Source organism: Helicoverpa zea, chromosome 4, assembly GCF_022581195.2.
Source record: "Helicoverpa zea isolate HzStark_Cry1AcR chromosome 4, ilHelZeax1.1, whole genome shotgun sequence".
Taxonomy (NCBI): domain Eukaryota; kingdom Metazoa; phylum Arthropoda; class Insecta; order Lepidoptera; family Noctuidae; genus Helicoverpa; species Helicoverpa zea.
Window position 1 is genome coordinate 10,016,087 of NC_061455.1, and position 23,041 is coordinate 10,039,127.

Consider the following 23,041-nt stretch of genomic DNA (forward strand, 5'->3'; position numbering starts at 1 on the left):
ACAAATAATAATAAAAATGGAAACAATAGTAATGTGTTACTTCCTGCTACCTTTAGAAAGCGTGTCAGCAATGAGAACGAACAAACAAGCCAGGGAAGCTGTAAGCATGTTCTTAAGTCAACCATGGTTAAAGTAAACATAACTGCACTGTATAATTTACTCAGCGGAATAACATGTGTACGAGAACTTTATATGTAATTTGAATACCAATTGATTGTACCTGTTTGTTATTCCTTGGAATCTGGAACTGTAGCGGCTACAGAATTGTATTATCTATAAATATTTATATTATACTTGCACTCGAGTTGTGTGGGTAATACATTTTGAGTTAAATTTAGTGAATATAGAACACGTGCTTTTCATGCTTGCCTATATTTTTGTTGTAAATAATTCGAAATCAATTGTATTGCTTGTACAATATTTTTCCTTAATTATTTTTCTGAAAGTATAAATCTTCTGCAGAATACCTATTCGTGTTAATAAGCCTCTTCGTTAGGTTCTTCGAATTTATTAACGGAAACAATACTCTGCATTTCGTAAAGAGGAGCTTTTTCTTAAAACCAGTTCTCAGCAGGTATATTGATAATAATAATATACAGCCATTATTTCCTTAACCAATTATGCAAAATTAAAACAAAACAGCATCAATTTTGTTACCGAGTTTCTTGGTAAGTATTGTACTCGTAACATACCTATCCGAATTCTAGAACCCAAATTATAAGGGCAACCCGGTACTCCTTTATATGACTGTTTGTCAGACCTTCTGGCTTTTGACTTGGTAGGTACCCGTTTTGACTGCCGAAGATGTTCAAATGACATCCTGGACCAACCAATTTAAAGTGACTTCTAAAACACGGAGACAAACTGGCTAACTGGCAAAACTGTGACGTTAAAAATCAACGATATTACCAGTTAAAAACAATTTACGTCGCAAAATTCAGTGGAACTGATTGGATACCGGTAAAATGTGGTAGGCCGCGTCACCGCTATTAATTTTTCCTATCGAAAAACCGCGGCGTCAATGAAACAATAAATATAGTTACCGCGAACCATTTATATATTCATAAACGATCCAATCGCTTGCACTCCGTACATATTTCAATTCATATATTTTCAATGAGTATAAATCAGTGTTGGAAACATCGATTCCCCGTTCTATTAGATCATATTTTGGGCGGAATGGAAACAGCATTTTGCCACTTCGACACCCCGGGCAAATTTGATTTAAAGAAAAATATGGAATACCCACGTAACGTAAGTTGTTTATTTATGGTTCATCCCTTTTTACCCGGCGTTATCTCGGCTTAGAGGAACCCGCTTTTAGAATGTATCCTACAACCTCAAAATCACATTGTCAGTTGACACTTTCAGATAAAAATAAAACTACTTAGGTACGGAATCGTTTCAGGATAACATGTAGGTTTCAACGCTTTGTTTCGACTAGATAAAACATTCCAAATCTAAACGTGCAAGACTAAGTTAAATATAGAATAATCTTCATAAAAAATAATTTCATTAAAAAGTAACCGCTAAAGCAACAAAGACATATATATATATTTAATGGGTGGTATGTAGGTATCGGATTTCTAGCACAGCAGGCTGGTCTGCTCGTAAGCTAGTTGATGTCACCACCAACTTGATCTGCACTATGTGACCTATGGAATTCATAGCTTATAACAATGGCTTTGCAGCGCTTTCATAATAGATCTTTTTTTCGCGGACAGCAAAGTTGTTTTGCAGTATTGGCGAAACATCGCCGAATCGAGCGATATTACTCGGAAAAATCGACCCGAAAATACAAGTGTGGAAGCCTTACTAAACAGAAAACGACTATATTTTGAATCAGTATTTTGTTACTTATTGTTAAGTGTTTAAAATATTTTATGTTTTTTCAATTAATTTAGTAGCTAAATACAGCACTGCAACTGCAATAACAAAGTCGACGCGTTAGCTTCACAGAGACAAGATGAAACCTCCCGCGAGCTTGTAATTACGTAATACACTAGTGTGTATACAAGCTGAAATACAGCAATCCTGCTGAGGTACAATAGGTAGAAGGTACCTAGGTAATGCGCCAGCTGTAGGAGTAGAATAAAAAGTAAAAATCATAATAACAAAGAATCTCATTTCTTTCTATCCTTCGAACCCCATAGGTACTTAGCTTCTTATAACAACGTATAAATAAACACGCAAAATAAACACAAGGTAAACGTCAGCAGATGGATTACTTCTCACTCTTAGCTATCGAACTGGGCATAAACAATCCGTTCTTTGAATAATACCTCCTTACAACCTTTTCAACAATACTATTTATCTTTACCAAGAAAGAACTTTTAAACAGATCCCAAATAAATTGACCAGAAACAGAAACATTTGAATTTTCCAAAGAAACAATTTTATTGTTTTCCCGTATCAAATTTTCTAGCAAACGAATTAAGTTTATTAATTAAACGTTAAATGGTTTCTTATTTATTGGTTTGGGTATCAACGTGGTAACAACTAAATTGATACAATTTTCATTTGCCTGTAACATCATACTTCTCAATGTAGTTCGGTACCTAGTATTATCAAAGGTAAAAATAAAATTCAAGTAGTTTAACCAACTAATGCCATATAAACGCTACAATCCAATGAAATAACTTGACATTTCAGGAGAATACCTATCGCAAAAATCTCTTTGAAATTAAGTGTAGTCACCTTCTTGAGGAAGCTTTTTGCCATTTATCTGGCGACTTTGCAAATTCCTCGTATGGTTTTTGCAAAAGCACCAACTTACGGTAGCATTAATTTTTCTTAAGTCTAACGTAGCAATAAAACTTATTATTTAATAAGTATTTTATTTGCACTGATAAAACATTGTCGCGCTTGCTCACGTGATGACGTTTACCAAATAGAACTCTCAAAAGACATGAGTCTGATTGTAAGTTCGTTTTCAATTAAAGTGCCGCTTGCTAATCATACGGTGCCTAAATAAGCAATGAATCCGGGTCATATGACCAAGAACTTTCAACTGAAAATGGTTCGATGCCTCCTAATTAGATTCCAAAGTCTAAACGACAACACATAACATCTCTTTTACCTATTAATCACGAAATGGATAACGAATAATTAATAGAAGCTATTTATAAAATCGATTGTGGCGCTTCGATTATATCGATACAGCCTAATTAGAGCTGAGAGGCGCTCGTTAATGACGTGAAACTTATACCTACTCGCACTCGTAATCCTATTAGCCTGACTTCCCAATAATATTGGTGGCTTGTAAACTGCTCGATAGTATCTCTATATACCTACGTTGTTTTTATTATCGGAAAACGATTGTATTTGAGTACCTTCATGATTCATTAAATAAGAATGCTTATAAGTTGTTATTTAATTGCTTAGAGTATTTTCCGTTGTGTGCGTTAATTTAAAACCTACTGTATGAAGCTTTAAAGCACACATACACAATAATTGCAGAATACATAAAAGAACTTTACTTAGATGAGGTTTGCGAGAGCTAGATTGAAAGAGTTGCGGCCTGAGTAGGCTGCAATTGCAGTGAAGTTCAGTGAACACGGAATTATACATCTCAGGCAGCGGCGTTTGCGGCAGTCGGCCACCAGCGCTACATTCAGCAAACAGCATTGTTTATTCAGAAAGCTTGTGCAAGCTGTGTCTTAGCAAACCACTCGACGCTGCGCTCCGCTGACCGGACGAGTGTGATGAAAACGGGCGCTCAATGATCCAGTTTAGGTAGGCGAACCAGCGCGCCAGTCATTACCATCTCATTACCATACACAAACATTAGTCACACATCGGAAAGGCTTAGAGAGCCCGCTGTGCCAACAAGGCACGGCTCTCCCGGCCACTTCATGCACAATTATTGTACTTAGCTATTGTCTGCACAAACACTGCATGTTTGGAGAACAAACGTAACGGAGCACAGAACGAGATTAGCCCTTGTTTATAGTCTTACTTACTCTCCTTGTGAGTCACGGCGGCATGCCTCTCAGCAAACAACAGAACGTAGCATTCATTAAAAATTCTGCAACAATAATAAAGCACAGCCTCGGTTCTGTTTACAGGTAATTCCCTTGATTGCTTTATATTATATAAGGTTCAATATTTTCATAATTTTTTACTCGTGTTGCAAACGGTTCTGTTTTTTTTTTGTCGAGAAAAAATAGCTTATTACTGAAATTAAAAATAATATTGCGTTGAACAGTGGGTGTTTACTGTAGGTGCTGTAACGGGGCTGGGCCGTGGATGTGTAGAATGTTTATGTTCTGCTAGGAAACGACCCTGATTCCCCTAAGTCTTGTTCTACATCGTAACGTTTCTGATTAGGTACCCTGTGAGAACAATGAATATAAAGCTATTCCTCAAGCCTTCAACTAAAACTCCTTCAAGTATAAAATTTATCTAGCAACCTGTTTGATGGGAATTTTACGCCAGAACCGTCGTGAATTTGCTGTACCCTGAGGGTAGATATCCTAATTTGGTTGTCATTCGATTTCACGCATAAAAATCTATTGCCCTCTAAAATCCATGTGTAATATTCAGAAGTGATGAGGACGGGTAAATGATACAGATAAGTAAACTATATACATATGTTCTACATATGTATATAGTTTAAAGAGCGGTTAAAACATAGCTACTATCGGAACTGTGAGTACAATATGTCGGGGCACAAATTGCTCCTAAGCTCGTGTAACAGCAGAATGGAACCTCAATCAAAGTCAACACAAAGTTTCCATTTGCGTTTTGATATTCAAACTGTAGGATCACGCAAACTATCAACGAATAGAATAATTTTACAGATCAAACAATTTTACAAATCATGGAATTTCAGGGCCATAATACAAATAGATTCAGCATAAAGTACAGCTGGTGCGAAGCTCCGGGAACAATGTTCAATACAACAAATTCGTGTTGTTATTAACGGCGCGCCCTAAATAATTCATGATATTATTGAAGTTACAAAGTACACAATACGAATTCTGGTTATAATTGAAAACGGACCGAGTTCGGCTTATTCTTTGTGAATTTATCACTAGGGCCGAGGTGCCAGAGCTACGACGACGCGTTGTTCAGATAAAGTTTATTTTATGACTTAAGCGAGAACATTAATATTCATTACTGGCGCGAAATGAACTAACTTTATTATTATAATAAAGATCAAAGAATGAACGCGTTGCACGGGGAGCAGCGAGCCCACCCGGAGGTTGTATTATATTTTTAACCTTCACGCTGCAGCCCAATTTGGTGAGCACTCGTAATCTGCAAAAGCCACTTGCTATTTGTACGTCATATATTTTTTATTCGATCCTTTGATTCCCAGGCGACTGCAAGCGAGGTGGTTTATTTTGCCGGCCGATGTACTAAACTTGTATGTACGCCAGTGACACTGTCGAGTGACAAAATTGATACATCCATAATTAAAATTTTGTTTTTCTTTTTGCCTTATTTATTCGTTAAATCATCGAAAACATAGGTTATTCAAAAATATTACTTAATCAATTTATAAATAATTTGCGTTTTTATGTGAATAAATGGTTTTTCTTTCTTCATCATCACTTCACTACACTTCATCGTTATATTTACTACATGAAACAAAGTAAGAACTGAACTTAATCACTAGTTACAGTCCATGACGTTTTCTTTGTTCTAATAATCAAGTATTTATGAGCCGTTTACCTTTCCTATTTATATTACCTAGGTACTTATCTCTCAGTGGAAACAAGAAGCTTAATGTTTTATTATAACGACGAAAACTTTTTCACACTACATATTTATCTGTTGAAAGTGATCTTGGACAAGGCTAACGAACCGAAACATTTGTGAGATTTTCTACCTAATGGCCACCATTTTGTCTTACACAGAGAGCAAAATATTTTTAAAGTTAAGAAAGCAAATAATTTCTATAAAGCTACTGCTACAAAAATATTCCCGCTCGTTAGTAATCACACAGAAATAACGATATTCGATTAATTAATATGACTGTAATTGAAATGTTCAAATGAAAGATTCGAACATTATTGAATACATAATTTATAACCTGAGCAATATTAGTTCGTAGACGTAGTTTCAAAGTTCAGATTCAGGCGACGTCAAAATTATGGCGCTTCAGTAGATTATGTAAGAAGCAAATATTGCTATCTAAACATATTATTCTGAAAGATTATTCATATGACTTACCGACTTAAGACAGTGGTAGTGACATAGAATGTCTGCGTGACTCCAAGTTAAAGTCCTCGTGTCATTTCTAGATGTGCAATTCTTCATGCGCCGTATCTAAACGAGCATCGTAACGACACGCTGGTAATCTCACAGTGTTATAGCAACGCCAAAATACCAGTCAAACGAAAACAAACCCTATCTTCACAGTGTCAGAGCTCAATTTCAAAATTGGAGCACTACAGAAGCCTGAAATGAGTAATACCCTTTGAATAATAACTGCATTTAAAAGTTTAAAATCATTTTTTCAAAGCTACACCTCCTGGAATTGACATGGGGGATTGCAAATGTTATTTTGTGTTGGTGTTTTGCTATGAATATAATTTCATTCGTTTGTTTTAACGAAAAATCTTATATGTGAGCATGTACGTGGGATCATCGAAATATTATATGACTTTGCGTCTTCGAAGCAGTTCTTACTACTTCTTACAGCGTTTTCACAGGAGCGGATTGTGAACGCTTTGCTTTTCTACGAACGTTACATTAGAAGCGATAAAACGTCTGTGACGTGGTTTCATAAAACCAATTCTAGATTTCTTACTACTTAATTTTATACTAATTCCTGGCCACAATAAGAGCTTTGCTAGCTAAGTAACAGAACAACCCCAATTTTATAAAATTGCTTCTGCTCAGCAAAGAGCTTCAAAAATGTTACTTAAGGTTATCATAGAGACAAATGACATATTGAGGTTCCATATTCAGGTAAAAATAAAGGAACTACATACATAAAATAAACGTGTAGCTTATACGAAACAATAAGGATCTCAAAGTTGTAAGATAAATAGGTTGTCATCTTCCGGATGCTCAATAATTCATATTATTTACATTTTCAATTTTCAGGAAACCTATTAACGGAAATTGAAGCGACCCTACTACAATATCAACTTAATTGATATTGAAGATGTCAGGCGTTGGTATTGTTCCTTGATTTCCAAATCAAAAATTGATAAACATCGCAGCGTGATGTAATTAGCTTCAAGTCATTTTCAACTGACAATTTCAGTTGAATCACTTGGGCAAAGTAGGGACATTGATAGAATCAATGCTGTGGCTCTTAAGATAGACGAGGAAGGAGCTATCATCATCTTAATGCCGCAACCTTTACACAGCGTCGGTGAGATGGCGTGAATTATGCTCACTTAGTTACTGTTCTGCGCTTAATTTCACATAATCCATCTGAGTGTCGCGTAACCCACATAATTGCGGTGTGGAATTTTGCTATGCGTCGGTCGGATTTGTGGGAGAGCGGGCGGAGCGACGGGCGCGGGCGAGCGAGCGGGCTCCGTAGGCGCCGCCGCCGTGATCCCGCATCAAGTTGCGAATAATTGAGTGGCACCCTCACCCGGCACCACTCTAAGTGTAACACTTAATTAGACCACGTGAGAAGTGCTTAACGCCACTCACACGAGCTTTGTACACATTGTTGCATTAAGCGTAAACAATCAACGGTAATTACATTATGTTTGTTAAACATAACATTATGTCGCCCGTCGTTATATGATGCGCGTTATTATTCAGTGTTTGTTTTCTTTATAAAGCACTGCGAGCTTTTACCGTGTTTCATTGTATGGAGTATTGTGCGAGTTTATTTTAACTGGATTCGTTTTAATGACGCTGTTAGATCAACATTGCTGCGGCTATTAGGAGAAGGGTGACCAATCACGTTCTATCTCATCTTTTGTGTGTATGTGACAACAAGTAAAGTCAGCATTCTCGGCTGATACTTACAGTGACATTAGCCGGCAAGACGGAGGCTTTTAACTCGGTAAAATGTTTGACTCGGCGTAAGAGGAAGTCGGAAAAACTCGGGCAGTAAATAGTCCCGACCCCTAATCTTTTCCTTGTATACGAACATGAGAATGAATCGGCCATTACTTAAGCTGAGTAAGTTTTGTGTAAGCTGTTAATTTGATAACTAGTCGGAGGGTTGCTTGTTGGCTAGTTCATATTACGTTATATTCGCTGACGCATGTTGAAGGTGCTTTCCCATCACGTCGAACTTTGGTAGAGGTTCATTTTTCTCTTTTGATTATAACGACCATAGACTTTTATGAAGATATTTTTTCCTTAAAATATTTTTTTTTTAATAATAATATGTGAGATATATATGCTAAATCAATTAAGTATTCACCAAAAAAAAATTGTTGCTCAATTTTCCTTCTAAGTAAAGTTTACCTAATTAAAATTTTGCCTTATCTTTGAAGGCAACTACTATCTGCTACTAAGACTACAAAGCAAGCAGCTTTAAGTGAAATTGTTCTTTTTAAATTGGTTGGTTTTTTGTCGAACGTACGTCTGGCCAGTTGTTCAAGTGTATTTCGATCCCGATGTAATTCTATCGTCGGGAAGACCCTCGGTGCGACTGGCGGCTGGCTTCACCTTCAGGATTAAGGAATTTGTTCCTTAATTTATGTGCCTACTGCGACTCACGCCTCCAACTCGAACGAGACAGTTTACATCGCACGACATTTTTATGACATATTATGGGAACAATAGAGGCGTATATCCTAGTATATTAGAAACTTTAGCAATTGTACGTGAACCCCTTATGTTTCGCTGAAGCTATTTCAACACAAAGTTTCGACTTTTACGATAATGTCAGCCATTGCCATTCAAACGCGCTAAAACTTTATCAATGTGTGTGAAAGGATAAGCGTTTGGCTCGTATCTTATACATACGTAGAGCATAATACTATATCAGCTAGACTCTGAGCAACTTAATATGAACAGACGTTTTATACACAGCTACGTAGGTATATAGCTAGGTATGCAGTTGGTTTCTGCATAGCGTTCCGTTGTCCTAGTCTTAGTATTCAGTGGTTGCAATGCAAGTCGATAATGCAGCCATTCTGATTTCCCGTGAGAACAATAAGTTTTCTCGAAATGTTGCACAATAGTACATGTCCGTTCGGAGTTGGAAATACACCAACAGTGAGAACAGACCGACTTAATGTTCGAGGAAATCATCGATGATTCTAGAGTTTATTGTTAATGGAAGTTCCGAGAAAATATTTTCATATCGATTCAGTAATTGAATACCATCGAACCTCAATTTGAAAAGTATCGAATACCTAGAGCATTCAAAAATATCATCATCATCATCAGCCTATCGCAGTCCACTGCTGGACATAGGCCTCTCCAAGTGCACGCCATTGAGATCGATTTTCGGCTTCTCGCCTCCAGCTCCTGCCAGCCGTCTTCAAAAATATATTCATAACAAAAACAATACATTGCAATAAAATATCTGAAGTATCGTTTTCTTGTCAAAGTTTTCTCAAGGTTTCCTATAGGTACAAGGAACTGTTTTAATAAGTTCCTGATAAAGAAATATTGTCCAACAATTTCGGCTCTAAAATGAAGATATTGTGCCCCTACCGTATATGTATGTACGAAAATGCTTTTATTCAATAACTCCTTTAGTTGGAACTGGTCCAGAAATTCAATAAATCAAATCCAAAACGGCCTAGTAACAGATTCAAAAATTTAATTTAACAGTCCAAATCCTAGCAAATCCAACATGGCCCAAGTCGACCCTTATATGATTATTTCCCTTAAGTATTAACCTTTGTCAAGGTCTTATTATTACTCGTTACGATATCAAAATGTCCGAGGTCCCTAGGTGAAGACCCCACAAGTTTGGAACTCAAACGGGACCCAACTGGTTCTGTTCTCAATACGGCCACTCCCGCAGTTTGTTTTAACTTTCTATTGCTCATTTTCAACTCTTAAAGTGCTTGTTTTGCGGTGTATCTTGACATTTATATTTATAACTGGACTATCTTTGGATGGCGTGGGATATTCATATTAATACCTTATATGAACTAAACCCGTTTTAAACAGCCATATTTTTTTAAATCTATAGGCAAATCTTTGCACATATTAGGTATATAAGAAAATCTTCTAGGAAGCTGTTTCCATCAATCGGATAAATAAATATAAATAATGTTAACACCTGACTGAGACTATTTCTGAGAAACTAGAAGGAAAACCTAATACCTAGAAATCCTTTGCCAGACTGAAATTGAACGTACAATATGAGATGATTCTGAAGTTTCATCACAAACGACAAAGAACATTTTATTACTTGACTACCTTGATAGAACAATAATAAAATTAAAAGAAAACCTCTTACTTTGAAGTAGGTTAACAACTACTTAAGAAAGTACAACCTACATTTTTAATTATTAAAGCTCGTTACAAGTCACCCTCAGTCAAAACAATTTTTAAATTGAACGTTTGAAAACGTGATGCGCTGAAGTTTCGAAGTCGAGAGATGAGTTCGAATAACTAGGGAATTTTAAAAGAAAGAATTTTAAAAGAAAGGCATGTGCCTAAGTACACAAATGTGTATTTCCAATGGGTCCCAGGGGCCAAGCTCGTTAATTACACATAAAATGTACAACTTGCTTGTTTACTACTCCGCGACATTTATCGAGCACTGAGCGGGACTTTTATTGACACATTCACTTGACTAGCAGGGTTGCCAGAAAATTAAACATGAATAAAATGGTAAATAAAACTTTTTATGTCGCATGCAAGGAGGACAGGACTTTTTCTTTTTAGCGTTGCTTTAATAGCAAAGAAAACATGTACCTATCTCTATAAGTTGATGTAAGATATAAAATGTTCTGGCTGCCATATTGGTTGTTTTAAATTAGCCGTAGGTAATTATATGAAATTGTAATATCGTCTATGTTAAAAGCCTTTCCAAATCTCTTCACGATATAAACAATCAAATAATGAATTATGCGCTGACATACTTTATACCCTTTCGCATTTATATTCGCATAAGAAATACTTTTATCGGCAACTATCGTTGGCGCGTCACTTCGAAAAGCCCAACTTCAAGTAAGCTATTAGGAACATATGTTACCTACCTACCTAACTACTACCAGGAGCTAGGTTGTACACAGTTAGATAGGCAGCATCTCTGAAACTAGAAAATGTCCCACAGTGCTCACCATCACGCATGTATGTGGTGACTATGGGCAAATCCTTCTGCTTGAGAGACGCTTTTGTCTTCGCCTCATTGATCGTTGCAAGAAAAGATAATTATACAAAATCTTAAATAGAATTGTCGAACATAGAGAACTCGTAAAAAAACAAAAAACACCAAATTCAGTAGGGCCAGCCCTACTGATAGCTAGCTGATTTCACAACGAGTCTGCAGTGTTTGTGTTGAAGGTTAGATACTAAGTATGTCCGTACATTACCAACTAGCAATTACTCAGAGATCGTTGCTACTGACGTACAGTTTACATTATGTGTGAACTCTGCATCGGTTGCCTAGCAACGGTTCAATCGAGTTTCTAGCACATCTTTACTCTGTCTTAACTGTTTGGTGTGAATGGGTGTGTAATGGAATGCATTTTCGAAGTCCTTCATTGGTATTTAGGTTTGTTTAAGACGGTTATATTGGCGTCAAACTAGCGGCTAGCCAAGCATGAATTTTAAATTATTAATGGAAGTGAGAGGTGATTTGTTTTTCGTTATTTCTAGATAGGCCAGTTATTGATGACATAGTAGTAGTACTACAATTATAAACCAATGCAAAACTTTTGTTAACCTTTGTTATAATGTCTGATTACACGTGCGTAACTTTCATTGGAATTCTTCAACATTTTTTAAACCAGCTATGTTTAGAGTGAAATGTACCCCACAAAACAAGTGTAAACAAACAAACAAACTGGAAGGTTCTGCTTTTAATTAGAGAGTAAACAAAAACAATCAGGTAACTGATACAAGGACCATTTACTTTGTTCCTCAGCTGAACGGAATCCTGATGCTTTTGTATTGGGGAAAAATCTAGCTTTTTTCCGCGTATCTAGAATATCCTTGTTCTAGAATAAATGTGATTGAAATTCCATTCTAATTAATGGGTGATATCTTAGCTCATGTGGTTTCAGAACTTCATAAAACATATCACATTATGAATATGAATGCATACAATATGAATTCTATAGACACACACAATGAGTTCTGTAGTTACGTTCCTATTGTCAAAAATCCCACAAAAAGTGCTTTTGAAATAAAAAAAAGTGGTGTAGTTTTATCACAAATGGCTCGTATAAGCTGTCACAGTATCGTCGTGCTCTGCCAAAGAAAACTCGACAACTGCCAATAAAATAACAAATGCTTCAATTCGAACGAACAACTCTTAAATATTCTGAAACGGCCATCGGCAACTCCATAGGAAAAGATTTATTGATTCAATTTTAAAACTCCATAGTATTTCTCCATAGTCTCTTGTATGGTATTTTTTTGGAACTATCATTCAGTTTGCATCAAAATTCAAACAAATAGAATATTCATTGAACACTTCGAATGCAAAAAATACTTTTGCGTTTCATGTTCACCATTCTGATGTTTTTTTTTTATTTATATTCGCGACATGTTTATAATTTTTATGTTGTTAAAAGATCCATAAAACGTAAAGTTAGAAGTGAAAAATATGAAAGTTGCACTTTACTGCTGAATTCATTGCTTACATCATAGTTTTATGGACCAGGTTGCATGTATTTACAAAAAATATTATTACATTCATGTTATTTTATTACTGACTGTAATTAATTATGTCGCTTAGTGCCCAAGTATTGCTTTAACAATCAAATCGTTCATAAAAACACTGGGAGCTACATTCCAGACTCCAACCAAAGCGATGATCTCATATCTATAAAAAAGTCACAACCACTTGGGTTCATTAATAAGCACAAATACTGTTTCATCAGAAACTACATAGATAGGAACTAACACTCAAATCAGTGCTTCAATAAGAGCTGGATTAGCAACATATTGCGAACAACAGCTCCAACAAGCGTAGTCATTACCGCAATTCCGTGAAGGCCTACCATATTTAGCGGCGAATACTGGCGAATACTGAGCTAATTCCCCCACAGTGCACTCACCCTGCCCGATAGCCCAAACTATGATAAGTGCCTACACATACAACCCAACATACGACCTAATCAAAAGCACCAAACTCCCCAAAAACATAATTGAGTCAACGTAAAACTCCAGAAAAGAAAGACCTTTCTTTTTCATATTATTTACAAGACCTCTTAATTATTTTATCGTTACGAACAAGAGCTTTTGTTTAATAGAATCTATTTCGGCCTCAGGTAATTTGAACGAGCTACAATAAAATTAGCAAGGGAAAATAACAAACGCTTTCAACTACTAGGTATATCGTTATGGGCCAGGTTATAGGAAGCTAGAATTTTAAAATGCTGCTTAAGAACCCTCCGCGATCGTATAGTACCCACTTAATGTTTTTCGTACTTGGTAAGTGGTTTAATATTAAAATGTTTAAACGTTCGCCAAACAGTACAAAACATTATGAAGGAACTCGTATTAAAACGATTAAAAAACAGAAAGTTTCGCTAATTATTTCGTTTTTATTTTGTTGTACATGAAGGAAAACAGCGGGCAACTTGGCTATTAACTACTGAACTTTGAAAACAAGCTTAATTTATTGTTACATAAACGTTTGCCTCATGGCTTATCATGCAATGGTGCACAAAGCGAAAATTGAAATGTCCTGGCTTTTGAACTCTTTGTGAACCTAAAAATATTACTTATAATTGGTAGGTACTTACAAGTAGCTACGTACAGCATAGTCTGTCTCGAGTCTAGACTTCTAGATCAAATGTAATTTGTTGGTAATTAATCATTTTATTACGATACGCAACCTTATCAACTGTCAACTTTTGTCAATTGATATAAGTCATTAGGTATCATACTAGTTAATTTAGCTTTTATGAATGCGTTCATGAACATAGTACATATTTGAACCAGCTTAGCTTTAGTGGGATAAAGTATGTATTCCAACTAAAAAAGTGCGTGTTATTCGTGTTTGTGTGCTCCTAGCCTAGTGGTAATCAATGGAAGTGGGTCGCGATTAAAAGGCACTCAATCCCATGAACATGTGCGAAGTATATCGGCTCCAATGCCACCTCCACTTGTGTTCGACACAAACCAGATGCCACAGCGTTGAATGCAACTTTTTGTAACAATTTTGTTTAAGAACGCATACCTATACCAAATGATACGCGTATTTTACAAACTGTTCAGCATGTATGTCTCAGTTTTGTATTTTATGGGTCTCGTTTTGCAAATAATTATGATAATGGTTCTGACGGTTGAAAAATGCAACAAAGATTATTCTGTTGACTTCAAAGAATTTATTATTAATTAACACGAGTACTCTTAAACAAAGTAGCGTAAATAACCGCAATGACACAGTTTATTTGCATAGCTACAAACTGAAATACTGCTAAAACATGGATTCTTATCCAAGCTTAACAATCTAAAAATGCAAAAATATCTGGTAATTACTATATTACCAATCGTTTAATAAGTCTTAATTAAGATCTGCTGTTACAAGAGGAGCATTTTCCCTTACGTTTTAATGTAATTTGGGTTATTTATCTAAGGGTCAAAATCAGCCATTCTAAAATTTAAAACTACACCAGTGTCATGGCTCGTCAAGACTGGCACGCTATTACAATTAAATCTTAGATTGTAAAGGAATTGTAAAATTATATTTAATGAACTGACTCAGTTAAAATTGGACCTTTAGACATTCTTAACGACATGACGCTTTTCGAATAGTGTACCCAATAATTTGGGTATTAAGTAACAAATAAATGAGGCCTTTGTTCTAAAAGATTTTAAGGATGACTCACTTATTATGGTGAAGAAATAGAACTTCTACATTAAATAAATAAAATGTCATTTATTTCAGGCAAGTTCAGCCATATCAGAAATTGGTCACACAAACAAATTATTATTATTCATTAGGAAAAAAAAACAGTATTAATATTAGTGTTGGCCAGTATTGTGCCACAATAGAAGCTTTCTTCTACGTAAAAATTGCAACTTTTTAATATTCATTTGCATCAGACGATCAAGAAATAAGAATAACCAATCAAAACGATTTCACTAAAATTGTCTACCTAACCTACCTACATAAGATACATTTAATTGGTTCCAATTCACAAGAAAATAATCCCTAACGAATGAAATTGTGATAAAAGCCTTACAAACGAAGTATCCAACATATTCTAGTAAGGATTGTGTTCGTAATTTTAATGACAGCTGCCAATTCATTAGAGTAGGATTATCGCGTGACTCCGAAATACGTCATGTTGGAATACTGAAGGTGTACTACAAGTCTATTGGGCACTCTCGTAAATGTCAGGTGGGCAGTCACGAGTCAAATGTACCTCAGGTTATTATATTTCATAAAGGAAATTGAATTTTTATTTTCGTGTCCATTGAAATAATGTTGTAACATTTGTAGGTAGGTATTAATGTGTTTAGTGGTTGATAGTACGTAATTTTATTAAGTTTATCTAATCATTTAAGAACGCTACATAAGTGCCTAAATGATGTATAATAAAGGTAATTTTTGAATAAACTAAAGTAATCAAATAATCAACTCCTATACAAAGAAACAAAATTCTATAAGAGAACTAGGTAGATATAGGAAACCTACCTTAGGTTCTACGAAAAATAAAATAAAAAACACGTAAGTATTACCTCGATACCGAGCGTCGTATAATAAAAGATGCAAACCGTCGACGTTTGCGAGCCGTTTTTTTGATAACACATATTGAAACCATACATTACTTCGACTGCTCAGTATTACTGTTACACCTGATACCAAGATTGCTTGTTAGTATTCAGGGTATAACGTCCTTTGTTTTTACTATCGCACGTTTCAGGTGATTAAAATGCTTATTTACCGCGAATTGTAGTTTCCCCACTCGAGTTTTTATTAATGACTAGCTTCCGCCAGCGGCTTCACCCGCGTGGTGTGTTGATTAAAAGTAGCCTATGTGTTAATCCATGGTATCAGCGATCTACATACCAAATTTCAATCAAATCGGTCCAGCCGTTTTTGCTTGATTGAATAACAAACATACATCCATACATTCTCACAAACTTTCACATTTATAATATAAAGTAGGATCATAAGCTTACTATATGACACTTGGACGGCTAATTGAATCATTTCAAAGTAATTAATGACAACATACATTAGTCTACACCTATTTTAAGTTAATGTATGTTTGTGTAATTTTGAATATTAGCAACAGTATTTTAAAAATAGTCGTGAATTTCGCAAACATCACATTTAGTAAGCATGTAATATGCGACACAATAACTCATAAGATATTCTCCTCAATGAGCTATATTTCACACACGCATAAAGGAGCATTTTTACGACATTATAACTTTCGGGGAATAAAATATTCGCCTGAAAAAGAGACGAAATACTACAGTGATATTCGACCCGCCTCGCAACGTCGAAAGTGAAACTATTTGTACAAAATATCTTAATTAACTTTGATTCTATAGTGGCATTTTAATTGAAGTTCATTCAATTTATTTTTCAGTATTGAAGTAAGGCGTTATTAAAAAGTAATAAATGTCGAGTCGGGTGTAATTGACCGGGAAGCATTGAACGATGCTCTTAAAGTGCTTCACCGATGACGCAATTGTTAATTATTTAATTAAACACTTGACATGTGCTATTACAAAAGTTATTACTGTAAGCGGCTAAAGCTTTTTGTGTTATTAGCAAACAGTCTCAACATTGGCGAATGTTTTAAGTGCTGGTTATAGAATAGTGAATCTTACTGTAGGGCGGAATAATATCATATTTAAATAAGCAGAGCCCAATATTATTGACAGTGCTCCATTTATAGTAAAGCAGACATTTAGGCCAATCCTTAATGTCTGCTTTATTATTATTTATATAAGTTTGTCACCTTCTAGTTTGTCGATATCTCCGTCTCTTCAGGTGTATCAACTAACAAAACTGTTCCGTTGAAGTTCACCAACAGGATCAGCGCCAATAGAATTCGAAACTAAAGTCTAACTACATCTAACTGATCATTATTCACGAAATTGGCTTCATTTTTATTTGTGTTCCAACCAGAATACACAATAACGAACACAATTATTCAAAAACCAGCTGAAGTATCCATCGATACTTATTCAATTCGATATTTGCTCAGCAGCTAGGCGAGGACATCGTTACATTTATTGAAGCGTACTATTGCCTTCAATTGTTCTGGATAGCGGCTAGACTGGCCAGAGAGGGGCTCTGCTATGCCTACTTCAAATAATGTACACTCAGCCCCACTGTGGCGAGAGCTTATCTGAAATGAAAATCTGTAGTCATGAACACGACGAATTTAAGCTTTTCAATGCATCGTTCGACTGTACTTGATATAAAAATTGTAGGTACTCACCAATAACAAACGGAAAACTGAATTGATGGCTCTTTATAATGACTTCGTCAGTGGCGACGTTGTAAAATCAATCAAAAAATTAAATGATTCTTCTATCAACATCATTATACTGTTTTTCTCTCTCCGTTATTATTTTAACATTCCGAATTTTCTGTCGGTAGGTACCGAAAAATACTTGCGCTGCCAAACTGCCAACCATCATTAAAAATATGATGTCTACGTTTACTTTGTGTGTTTGCGAGTGCCTTTTGATCTTTGGATCAAAACCAAACCACAACTTACCTGAACTGAGGTGTACTGAGTACTCGACAGTACACAAAGTGGTTCGTGCACTATCTCCGGCCGCCTGCCCCGCCCGTCTGCTGACACCACACTTAGCACCATTTCCGTCTTCACTAGAGAGCTCTAGCCCTCTGAATGCGTGCCTAAGATAACTAAATATCACGTGCGGATAACATGCTCTTTTGTGAACGCAAATATTACGTCACCCTAATAAAATGTCTGCACGTAAAAGTCGCCGTTACTCAAAGTCAGCCGAAAACCTTAGAGTATTCTTGAGGTTTTCGTCCACGAAGCTTGTGCACATGTTTGATATTGAAGCATCTGTAAATAGCATAGCTAATATTGTATATGGATTGCGAATACCTACGCTCTGATCTAAGAACGCAAAGCACGGTCATTGCAGCCTTTGTTCAGTGTCAATTAACTTTCACAGCTATACCTACGTATTTAATCTGCAGGTATACAAATACGAACATCTCCATACTAAAACAGGCTTTATATTCAGTAAGTAATTCTAAGGAATTCAAAAATATTTCCTTCAACATTTCCATGCTAGGCAGTTGACTGTGACGAATCGACGAAAGTAAATCATTTCAAATGAGCGTAAGACATTGGGAAAACGATCGTTCGGAATTTTTATTAGCTGTCAGTTCTGGCGCGGTCGACGAGCTAAATTGTTGTGCTAATATTGGCATGTGCCGTTACTGTTTGCTCGTTGTCTTTATTCACCAATTTACTTACATTTGAGCTCGCCCCGCGGGTCGTAAAGTAATATTATCCACCGTTGGGCGAGGGCAATAGTGCCTCTTTTACGGGCCGCGAGCGAGCGTCACATGGGAAATTATTTGACGTGGCGTTTAATGGATTTTTGCCTTCATAACACGCTACCTACAGCCAAATAAAAATACTTGTAGCTACCTACTTATAGTTACACTTGCATATGTAGAGCAGCTTTTATTGAAAAAGGTTTTGTAAGCACTTTGGTTGCGGACCGTGTGGCCTGAAAAATGTGTTGTTGTTCATTTATTTTTGCAGCCTTTCAGTTTTCAACAAAGCTCGTCCTTCTTTTGAAATTGAATGTCGTTTTAAATGATCGATTGATATTGATCGTGATTAACAGATTTTCCTGTGGCGCAATGATTTGTCGCTCACGGCGCACAACAGTTTTTGTATCAAGCCATCACTTTCAATTGAGAATGTATTTGTTTAAGTTGCATTCAGAGCTTATGCCTTCAGTTTTACAAAGTTAGGTTATTCTACAGAATACGGCGTGACAAGCTTGGAGCTGCTAGAGCTACGCGTGCCGGCGCACGTGGCGCTGGGCACGCGCGCGTCGCTGTCGTGCCGCTGGGCGCTGGGCCCGGCCGACGTGCTCTACTCCGTCAAGTGGTACAAGGACGGCAAGGAGTTCTTCCGACACGTGCCGCGCGACCACGAGCCCAGGAGGAAGTTCCCACTGCCTGGAGTCGATGTTGAGGTCAGTTCAGAACATTTAAGAACCTATGTTACACTGTCTGAAGAAGCTGGTTCAGTCCACAGGTCTAGACCGTTTGAGATCAGTTTGTATTCACTACGGGTTCATATCCGTGTTTAAATACGTAGCTTGAAAAGACTATGGTCTCATAAAGCTTAGAATTCCTAGAGCAGTCGAAAGTATTGTTAAGCATTTGTCCTCAGTTCAAAGTACGGCAAAATACTAAAATATCCACTGCATACCTATACGTGTTACGACTATAATTTGGCGAATAGTCGCAATAGAAATCCGGGACTAATAACTGTAGTCATGCAATGCCGTCGCGCTTTCAAAACTGATTCAAATGAAAGGAACAGAGATCGCATTTACTGAAGAAGACTATCGCTTTAAAACGAAAGCACCTCTATGCTCACAAACTTGAAAGAAACTAGGTCTACCTACCAACTAAAACGGCGATATAATTCTAGAAGACGGATCACAATCCATACAAAATTGCCCCACGTCCTATAACAATGTGACATATCTCAAAAAAAAGATAAAAATTTAAAAAAAAATATGGCATACTCTCTAATTTATTTTTTTCACACCTTCATACGAAAAAACTGCTTTAAGAATTGTTCAGGCGCTGTTATGAAAACGTCGTTCGTAGGACTATTAATGGACCATCTTATTAAATATTTTTTTTGTTTGATAGGGTATACCACACAGGTGGTCCCATAATCATCAGGTCAGGATCTGATGATGGAAACCCTGAGAAACCCAGGGCAACTTTTAAAAGTTGTAGGCATGCGCAGGATATAAACTTGACTATGAGGTGTATGTCTGGTAACACTATGCAACAGTGAAGGTTTGGAACTGACCTGATGATGGTGACGAAAAAAGATCGAGGGAACTCAACAACTGAATATGTAGGTAAACTACCTCGTGTTTGGGCTTATATTATTCGAATTGATGAGAACCTTCTACTAAAACGAAAAAAATACTATTCTTAGGTGCATCGGCCTAGAAGTCAGTGTCTAAGTCCCCAGCGACTTCTAGGCCGATGCACCTAAGAATAGTTTTATCTTGATTTTAAGTGTTTTTGGGAGTCGGTTTTATTTTATTGTAAAAAGTTTTTTTTTTTTTGGCTTTTCTGTGACAAGCATAGTTGTCACTATCCGGATTTGTAGAAAGTTCTCATCAATACGAATAATAAAAGACCAAATACGAAGTAGTTTACATATTCAGTTGTCGAGTTCCCTCGACCTTCTCTGGTCTCCATCATTAGGTCAGCTCCAAACCTTCACTGTTGCAAAGGTCTATTCAATACAAATAATATAAGCCCTAACACAAGGTAGTTTACATATTCAGTTGTTGAGTTCCCTCGACCTTTTTTCGTCTCCATCATTAGGTCAGCTCCAAACCTTCATTGTTGCATAGTTTTACCAGACATACACCTCATAGTCAAGTTTTTATCCTGTGCATGCCTACAACTTTTAAAAGTTGCCCTGGGTTTCTCAGGGTTTCCATCATCAGATCCTGACCTGATGATTATGGGACCACCTGTGTGGTATACCCTATCAAACAAAAAACATATTTAATAAGATGGTCCATTAATAGTCCTACGAACGACGTTTTCATAACAGCGCCTGAACAATTTTTAAAGCAGTTTTTTCGTATGAAGGTGTGAAAAAAATAAATTAGAGAGTATGCCATATTTTTTTTAAAATTTTTATCTTTTTTTTGAGATACGTCACATTGTTATAGGACGTGGGGCAATTTTGATCCATCTTCTTTATCTTACTAAGTAGTATTACTTACGAGTCACAAATTACTTACTTAAACAAAAATTAATATAGACGTTCGCGATACAGCGGTAAGTGAGACGCCCGCCGGCATAATAAGTTCCACTTGCAATCGATATTCAAGTCACACTTTTAATATGTACCGCATGACATCGACAAGCACACAGTTTCAGGAGATTTCAGTACTGAACCATCTCTCGAAGGCAGCCCGCAATAGGTTTGTTTGCCTCCAAACAGTTGTGTAAATTCCGCGGCCACTCAGATAATACGGATGAACTTTTAGAGTAGATACGTATAATTGGATTAATCCGGTCGTGAGTCGAGTTTGCTTAGGTCTCCCCGAGAGGAAACAATATAAAACTGGACCGGATATTACGCGGTGAAGAGGCGCAGGTGTAAACACACGCGCTCTCGTGTGGGACTCATTTATACTTTCTTTCATTTAGCTGCCGCCGCTTATGATCTACAAGCCATTTACAAATTTTTATTGCTTTTTTATATTTATCGAGCAAACAAAACGTAATGAAAACAATATCTCCAAATAAATGTTACACTCACGTGAGTTTTTATGTGGCGAGGTATCCGCTGCTACATTATACACTTGTTTTATGTGTTACGGAACTCTATAACTCACTGAGAAATACAGAAAGAAGTTAGAATGGAGTTATTGCAAGGGTTAATAACTGCACAGAATTCCTGTAAATCCTTTCAGTAGAAGTATCGTTCAGATATTATCCTAAGACCGCGGTGTTTGCCGACGGTTTTACAAACAGGCAGAAAATAAATTCCCAGCGTGTTGTAACAGAAGCTTGGAAAATTTTATAGCGGGCTTTACGTACGGTAAATAATTTAGATGAGAAAATAGCCTAAGGTTACTTTGAACTTTGGAAGCAATTAAAATCTATGTAATAATATAAGAAGTTAGTGAAGTGGGGCTCAGCAGGAAAGTCTATTGACAACATCATAATTACCGATACCTACTGACAAAAGTTGCTTAGTCTTATTTCGTACGGTTCTTCTTTCGTACACGAGTCAACCACAAACTCCACAGATTGGATTAAGATTTTTTTTGTAATAAGATTTTTCTCCCTTGTTTTCATAATTAAATTAAGTTAAATTGAGTTATTCAATTAAGTATGAAGTCAAGAAAGCATTTGCCCTTGTATTTTTTATTCATTTAGAGCAAATCTGCTGTTAATCTAACAACGTAAACAAGGAAGGAGTTTTAGTACATAGATCAATGTAGCTTCAGACAGTACTGTACTTTTAAAATCACTTACATAAAAATAATTGAAAATCTTTGTAAATAAATACAGAGTACTATAAAATGTAACGGCTTTTAAACAATAACACATTTCTGAGCTTCGTAACATATAAAAGCATCGTTTGCTTTCTACCACCTGGCTGCTATCAATACGAACTACGAAACACCTGGACGGGTCTAATCGCAAAGCTATCTGTGGCACAAAGAATACCTTGTCTATTTACATAACACAGCAAGTCTAAATAGTTATGAATTTCTAATTAAAATTCTAGAAACAATGAATGCTCTGTTATTCTGTAAATTAAATAAAGTCTACCAGTTAAGAGATGCTAGGTTCTTAGAATCTTCTCTTTGAACAGAATGATTAGAAAAATATTTTCAGAATACAGTCTACAATACGACCTCGATACGGATTGAAATGTCTTTGTGGGATCTGCATACCTAGATACCTAACTATGTTTTGTTTATAATCCATTTTTTGTCTAGCAAAACCACAACAGTCTTTTGTTAACGTTAAAAGGGCTTATTTTGGGTAACCGGTCTGTCTGTATCGAAAACCGTGGTTGTGTTCTAAAATTCAGTTCATTAAAAATAATCTAGTCTTTCCAACTTCTGACGGATTTTTTTTTTGGGATTTCAGTTGCAAATTGCGGAATGTAAAATATGCAAGAATTATGGCATAATACCTATACAGTATTGATAGCTACAGCTCTTCGTAGACTACTCCAATCTGTATAATTTTAATCTGAAGAATTTT

General features: G+C 36.2%; 1 protein-coding gene across 2 annotated transcripts in view; it reads left to right on the forward strand.

Annotated features, from left to right (window-relative positions):
* LOC124629910 overlaps positions 1-23,041 on the forward strand; it is a 103,314-nt gene that overhangs the window by 74,475 nt on the left and 5,798 nt on the right. For both annotated transcript variants that reach the window (XM_047163572.1, XM_047163573.1), the window contains exon 3: positions 19,025-19,239. In XM_047163572.1, the coding sequence (XP_047019528.1) occupies positions 19,025-19,239 (215 nt within the window). The remainder of the gene's footprint in view (positions 1-19,024; positions 19,240-23,041) is intronic.